The sequence below is a fragment of the Cervus canadensis genome, chromosome 11 (genome assembly GCF_019320065.1).
Source record: "Cervus canadensis isolate Bull #8, Minnesota chromosome 11, ASM1932006v1, whole genome shotgun sequence".
Classification (NCBI taxonomy): Eukaryota; Metazoa; Chordata; class Mammalia; order Artiodactyla; family Cervidae; genus Cervus; species Cervus canadensis.
In genome coordinates this window covers 45,927,652-45,935,579 of record NC_057396.1, presented here as the reverse complement: position 1 = coordinate 45,935,579, position 7,928 = coordinate 45,927,652, and the positions used below count along the sequence as shown (strand labels likewise).

General features: G+C 42.6%; 1 protein-coding gene across 1 annotated transcript; it reads right to left on the bottom strand.

The window, feature by feature from the left end:
- Positions 1-1,319: 1,319 nt before the first annotated feature.
- LOC122450440 (olfactory receptor 52M1) lies at positions 1,320-2,273 on the bottom strand. The gene has a single exon (XM_043482790.1). It carries the CDS (start codon positions 2,271-2,273, stop codon positions 1,320-1,322), a length of 954 nt encoding a protein of 317 aa, XP_043338725.1.
- Positions 2,274-7,928: the final 5,655 nt, after the last annotated feature.

Here is a 7,928-nt window from a genome sequence, read left to right as displayed (position 1 = left end):
AAAAGCTTTAACATTAGAAACAAACATCTCAATTCCCCAAGTTCACTTGGTTTATGTCACTTCTGGGAGCATGTTTCCTCACTTGCAAGGTATAGTAATTTCTGCCTTTACAGTGTGGTTGTAAGAATTACATTAGTGACTTTTTCAATTGATAGCTAAGTGCTATATATCAGCCATTTTCTAGATATTGAGCTGCTACTTAATCTGGAGGGTAAAGTCAATGCTTCTAGAAATGCTAGCACACATCCCTTTATTTTGTGATCTTTCTAAACAACATATTTTGATCAGGGATCCTACAGATGGATCAGGGTTAATAAGAGTTTTTGTGGCAAGGGCAAGGATTTCCTTTCCATGGAGTCCTCACATGCTTCAGGCCCCATGGTAAGCAGCCTTGGGGGAGATATGAGGGCAATGCTGAGACATGATCTTCTAGACTCATTGCCCTGCTCTGAGCTGATTTTTCTTTTCTAGGCCATTCTTTCATGAGTGGTATTCCTCATACCTAACAGACCTACAAGTCAGTCTTTTTCTAGAATGCTTCTTGTTTTTAATACAACTTTTAACAGCATCTCATTTATTAAAGGCTTAGAGCAAAAAATGCTTTTGTTGCAGCTAAGCCCACTTTGATAAAATGACCCAGTTTTTAGGATTTAAGTGTTAAAGAACACACAGAAAGCCAGTACATAATATTGTATAACACCAATATATTATAAACTCCAAATAGGACATTTGATCTAGGCAGGTCAAGCTCTGTATAGTTCATAAAGCAAGTATTCTGCTCTGTGTTTAAAATGTGAACAATACAATCTACCTCATAAAATATCTGGGTATCTGTAAGAATTAAGTGCTGAATAAACACTAACCGCTACTTGATGTTGTCATTGCTACTTGATGTTGTCATTGTTTTGCCATCTCTATAGCTTAAATATGCTTTAGTAACTAGAAAAAACACCTATACTTGAGAATTGAGAGCTATACAATCTTTTTAAAATTTATTGAAGTATACTTGATTGACAGTGTTAAATTCTGTACAAAAGTGATTCAGCTATACAAATGTATACACATTCTTATACCTTTTTCCATTATGGTTTATCAGAGGATATTGAATATAGTTCCCCAAGGTATGCAGTAAGACCTTGTTCATCTTTCTATACATAATAATCTGCATGTACTAATCCCAAACTCCTACTCCATTCCTCTCCTATGCTTTCCCCCTTGGCAACCACAAGTCTGTACTTTCTTTCTTTTTTAGCATTCCTTTGGAATTGCCCATCATATTTAAGTGCTTTCTCCATGAGCCTATTTAAGAGAAGTATGAGTCATTTGATCTTAGTTTCTGTCTTGAGAATTTGGAGAAGTCTTTCCCGGATCTGCTTGGTGCGGACCGCATAGACAATGGGATTGAGGATTGGAGGAATAAGGAGGTAGAAGTTGGCCAGCAAGGTGTGGATTGGAGGGGGCACCTGGTGACCAAATCGGTGAATGAGGGAAGAAACAGCAATGGGAACATAAAAGATAAGGATAGCACAGATGTGGGAACCACATGTCCCCAGGGTTTTAAGCCTGGCTTCAGGAGTAGCCAGCCCTATCACGGTTCTGAAAATCATCACATAGGAGGCAGTAATGGCCATTGAGTCCAGGATCAAGACCAGAAAGCCAATGCTCAATCCATAGATGTTGTTGATCCTGCTGTCACCACACGCCAAGGTGACCACAGCCATGTGCTCACAGTAGGAGTGGGAAATGACACAGGTTTTGTAAAGAGGCAGCCTCAGGCGGATCATCAGAGGCAAGGGTCCAATGTAGAGGACACCCCGGCAGAGGGCAGCCATCCCCAAACGTCCCACCACGGTATGAGTGAGCACTGTGGTATGATGGAGTGGGCTACAGATGGCTACATAGCGGTCAAAAGCCATGGCAAGGAAGATGCCTGACTCCACCGTGGCAAAGCAGTGAATGAGGAACATTTGAGCCAAGCAGGCATCCAACCCGATATCACCAGCCCCAAACCAGAAGATCCCCAGCAGTTTGGGCATAGTGGAAGTAGACAGAACCAGGTCAATGATAGCCAACATGCACAGAAAGAAGTACATGGGCTGGTGCAGGCTATGCTCCACCCTTACCACAGCCAGAATGGTGACATTCCCAACCACAGCTACCAGGTACATGGAGCTGAAGGGGATGGAGAGCCAGGTATGCAGGGACTCCAGTCCTGGAATGCCAGTGAGCTGGAAGGAACTGGGTGCTAAGCAGACATTATGAAAAGTGAGCATGGCTAATTACAAGTGCACTTTCTCACTTTGCCCCAAAATATGGTAGAGCTTTTTTTCCCCCAGAAATAAGGAAAGAATATTCTTAGGTCCTATAATAATGAATAGGCTCATTGACTATATAAGATTCTATAAAATTTCTTTGAAGTTGCAAAATAATGTCACAGCAGGTTATTACTGCTATGTCTATGAATTTACTAAGCACAAGACAAAATACATATTTAAATGGAATGTAAGCATATATTTATGCAATATGACTCAAGGAGTACTGTTCTGGCATCAATAAAAATGAACTTAAGGCAGACAGGTGGCTATTTAGTCATGTAACTCTGTAGGTCTTCTCTGAAGTATTTCTCAGGATTGTATTGGCAAGATTCAGAGTGAAGGCTCCATTGATAGGAAATATATTGATGCTGAAAGATAAAGTGACAGCCCCCTGGGACTCTCTAGAGTCTATGCTAGATAAAAATTTAATCTTGGGGCCAGTGTTGGCTAATGAATGAGCTGAAGTATTTAATCTGAAGGCCAAATCAAGATAGATGTGGGCAGGTGAAGACTTTCCAAAGGGTGGAACAGAGTGATTTCTGATAGGTGTGAGGGCTGAGTGGACCTCAGTTTGTGTGTCTGCCCAAAGGTAGATCCCTGCAAGGACTCTATGACTTTCTTGGAGGCTGAATTAGAAGATTCCAGAAATGGAGAGGATTCTCCCCAGGAAGGAGAAAGAGAACATTCAGGGCAGAGTAGCATGAAACCTATATGAATACTGGGCCAAAGAAATGCCCTTACTCAGAGTCCATAGTAATGGGCTAAGGGAGAGAGATATATATTTAGAAAGAAGGCATGAAAATAGTTCTATATACTTTCAGGGTCTAACGTATCATACCAGAATATGTTCCTATGTATACTAGAGGAATGTCAAGGGAAGAAGCATGTAAGAAAGTTTGTCTTCTATATCTTGAGCCTCGTTGGGTTGAAAGTAGCAGAGCAGCCAACAGTCTGGGCTTTGGAATTTTCCAGATCTGACTTCAGATCTTGGCAATAGGAACTTGAAGTAAATTTCTTTACCTCATTCATTAAATACAGTTGACCTCATTCTACAGGAAATTTAAGTAGTATGTCCTGGAGAAGTCATGAAGATTAAAGGAGAAGGCAGTGTGTGAGGCATAGTAAGACTAAACTATTGGACAATTAAGACTAATATGTAAAACCAAAGATGCATTCAATAAACTTCAAAGAACGCTGAAATTTCCCTCTCTAGGTAGCCAAAGTGCTGGGAAGGTGACAACTCCTGTAAGCCGGTTGTAGTGACTTTATCCCACAGAATTCCTCTGCGTGAGTTGGGCTTTCTCTCCATCTCAAGGTTCTCCTAGATGACTATGAATGAGGATAGAGAAAGTGTTGAGAGTAGAAGGAAAAAAGATTAAAAGGCTGAGTCAGTGGGGTTGGGAAGGAAAGGAGTGCACAGGAACCAGCCTGTGACTGAGGTGAGGAGGTAGGGCGAGGCTAGAAGCTAGGCTGGAGGGAACCTGTCTTGGTTTCTTCCCTGTTGTGCTGTTTGCTTTCCATCTGTCCCCCCAGATCCTGTTCTGTGTTCTCAGAAGCTGACACTTATGAACTACTGCTTTTCATTTTTTCCCTCTGATTTCTAAGTGGTCTCCACCAATGTGAGGCAGGAGATAAGATGAGACTAGAGATAAGAGCTTACTTCTCATCTCCCTTCCTGCCAGGCACATTTGGCAGTGCTGTGACTTTCTACCAAAGGCCACAGCTCCTGAAAAGTGACCCCTTCTCCGGCACTTGTGTTCTGACGACTGCATCTTACCTTAACCTGGCTGGCCGAAGTGAAGTGACGCTGCTCCCTGTGGTTAGTCTTGGGTCTCCACCATCCCTTGTCAGTCTTCTTAACCCTTTCCAGGCCTCTGTAGGTGGTCACTTCTCTTGCGCCATTGACTGTGCCTCTCGTTGTTTGGATATATTAGACCAGACCCCAATAGTGTACAATCTTCACCAGGATCATCTCAAAGCTGCCTGCTTCCTCACTAGGACACATCTGAAATTGGACAGCTTCGTGGAACTAGCTCTAAAGGCAAAAGAACTATAATCTCATGGTTGTCGAGGGCTAAGTTATCTTGACCATGATTTCTAGATTTACAATAAAGTAGACTTGTCTCCTTCACCCATACCTCCTAATTTACTGGCTTTCGTAACTGAATGTTGTAAATAAAGTGTAATCATGTTAAGAAATCTTGCTTCCTTCTAGAAAAGGGAGAGTCCTTAAATGGAAAAATCAGTGGTACTTACCGAGTGAACTTGGGTCTTCTGTTTGTCTTCCTTACAGTGGTTACCTTCCTCCTGTGTTAGTGGGGAAGCTGTCTCAGTGTCTGCCTTCCACTTCTGATATTATGAGTCCTCTCACTACTGAGTCACACCCTGGGAGTCACACCACTGTTCCTTTGTAGGTTTGGGCAGGAAAGACGTGTTGTAGGAGGATCTCACAGATCAAATTACATAAGAGACTAAATCTATACCTAGTGAATTATGGGCATAAGAACTGTTTTCTCTCAAAAGTAGGCAGGGCTCTTCTATATCCCAGACCTCCTTAGATCAAGCCAAATATCCTTAGTCCTGTGAACCGGACACAAGCCCTGGATTTGATTTCTCTCTTTCCTTCCTCATATCTGACAACATAGAGCTGTTTTCCTGACAGAGGTTCCACCTCCATTTCATCTCTTCCTCTTCATATTAATCTCCAGAAATACCATGAAACTGAAAAGGGTACTTGTGCCTGGGCAAGGGCAGGGGGGATATGTTTCACCTGCTGGATGGAGATGGGCTGAGCCTTGGGGATAACTTTGCTGATCTTTATCCTTTTCCTAAGACCCTAAGACTCAACTTATGCTTCCTTAGTCTGAAGGGCAGTCTTTAGTCCTTAAATACCACAGAAGGCTACCGCGGCTCCTGTTCAGTGGGGCTGTGAGTATAAGAGATCACAGCAGGACAGCTCCCACCTGAGCTACACCCAATACTATGAACACAAACCACAGCACTTAGCATTCTCATCCTGCTCACTGCCTTTCTACATGGCTGAATTTTTCTATCTCCAAATGTGTCATGTTTTTTCACTTCTAATAATTGCTGATTGTTCTTTCCTGGTTTTGGAATAGGATACTCATCTTCATCTCCTGGCTAATACTTATACACAGCATGCTGCCACAACTTAGGTATCAGCCTAAGAGGCCTGTCTTTATGCTGCACACACACAGTATTCCAGACTGCCTACTTACCTGCCTGTTTCCCTGGACAGAATATCAGTTCTGTGAGAGTAGGGAGCATGTCTATCCTCATTCTCTATTGTAATCCTTACACTGATATAATGCCTGGCTATGTTAAAGGAGAGTAAAAGATATTGTACCTTTTTAAAGCACCTGGAGGTGCTTTGCAGGGTCTTATACTGGCTAGTAAGCTAGAGTCCTCTTCAGTCTCCTTGCATGTAACTCTGTGGACTCCACCCTTTCTAAGTCCCCTTTCATGAAAATTCCTTCCCTTTGGGTCTTGGAGACTTATACAGGAGTATGATCTAAAGTTGGATGCCCAAGGCTCCCAAGCCTGTTCTTCCTTGTAGGCTGGGAATGCTTACTGATCCTTTTTACTCCTTTTCTAGATTTTCCTTGTAAGAGGATCTTACCTGGAATAGGTAGTGTCAGCAAGAGCCTGGGGCTCTGCAAGTGCCTCTGAGGCCTGACACTTACAAGCATTCTGATCAGGGGTCAAGGGAATTCCACTTGTAACCTTCCCACTGTCTCAGTAGAAAAGGAAAATAGCGGACTTTGTCCCAGAAGGATAGACAGATCCTATATTTGGACACAGAGCTATCTACACCATATATCAGGGGTCCAGAGAGGTCTAAGTCTATGGAGGACAGACTTCTGAATTGAGCCATGATCCTTTGGGTCCAAGTGCTACTCGTGTGTGTTGTATGGCCTCCCTGGAATCCACAGCTAGTCTAAGGACACCACGTAGAAGTCAGAAGGGCCTTTCTGGAGGAGGGATGAAGATTCTTCTTGGGACTAGAACTCAGTCTGCCTGTCACTCTTTAAGGAAGTTTGACGTCCTTCCAGCACTTGAAGTGGAGGTAGAGTCCTGAATTAACCTCGAGACAGACAAATGGCTGTTACCTCCAGACGAGGCACTGCAGCCTTCGCCCCAACTCTGTTCACAGTATGAGGGAAGGACCCCAGGGACTTGAGTGGAGCCGCGCACGGCCTTTACATCTTTCTGAACCTAGACTTCCCAACCTAAAATCCTGTTTCTTAGGAAGAAAACCTGATTTCTCAGTTTGGCTTATCTCCTGCTTTGTCCTCATGGGCTTCTCATGGGTTGTGGGGTATCATGCTTTAGGACATGTTACAAAATCTGGCCTTTGAAGCTCCAGTGGCTTGAATTTGCAAGACTGCTTGATAACATACCCACTGTGTAAACTTGAACAAGTTGTTTCACTTCCTCGAGCCAAAAGTGGGAATAATACCTATCTCTTGTAGTATTATAAAGTATCAATTGTTATAATTGAGATACTGTATATAAAGGGGCTAGTAAGGAAACAATCATACCAGGTACTTAAATAGCATTGTTATTACCATCACTATTTTCTTTTTGTTTTACCCTGGGAGGTTTAAACCTGGGAGAGACACCCTTAACTGCCTCCTTCAGACCAGAAGCCAACATGATGAGGGCAGCGGCTATCAAGTAGAATCAACACAGAAAGAATCTAAGTTTTACTCTTACTCCCCAGAGGATTCTACTTCTCTGGAACCTGAGGGAAAGCTAGAGACTTCTAGAAACTTACTCCCCACCCTCTCTTTAAACTTTACTTTAGATATAAAACTGCTTGTAGTTGCTTTGATATATAGTATGTCTTCCAAACCTGTGCACAGGTTATACACACAACCCAGGAAAAGGAGAACTTTCACTCCACACAGGTTCATATCTAGCTTTTGAAACTCTGGTTCAGTAACCCCCCTGCCCAGGTGAGCCCTGACTTTGGAGTTTAACAGGTGAGCTATGACTTGAAGGCTCTTTGCTGGGGAACCTGATCCCATAGTGCTGAGTGTATGGGAGCAGAAGGCAATGCCCACACACACCTGTTGGGAGACCTCTTGTTGAGCCAGAGACAATGTTCATGCTAAGATCCCTCCTTCCTGGACTTCTCCTGGGAGTGGTTCTTTGCCCCCCTTTTCTATTTTCCCCACTTTGACTAATTTGTGTCGTGTGCTAATTGTGTATAATAAACCAAGTAACTCGTGAAATGAAAAAAAAGGTGACCTATGTTGTACATGATTTCTGCATGGTGTTTAGAAATAATTATTCACTAAGTCAATGCATTTGAATTGAGTCATATTAAAGCTTAAAGTAAGGTTTCTCCCTTTAATAGATTTTACAGACCAACTCAAGACAATCTTTCTAAACTGATGAAGAGGTACAGAAGAGCATTAGAGATTATTAACTTTCTCCATAAACTATATCTTAAGTACATTAAATCAGATTTGTAATCAGCTTTGAAAGCAAGCATTATCTGTGCTCATTCTAACACTGTCTGGGACAGGGCATTGTGGACCAAGAATGAGATACTAATAGCAGACTGAACTCTACAAAACAAAGGAA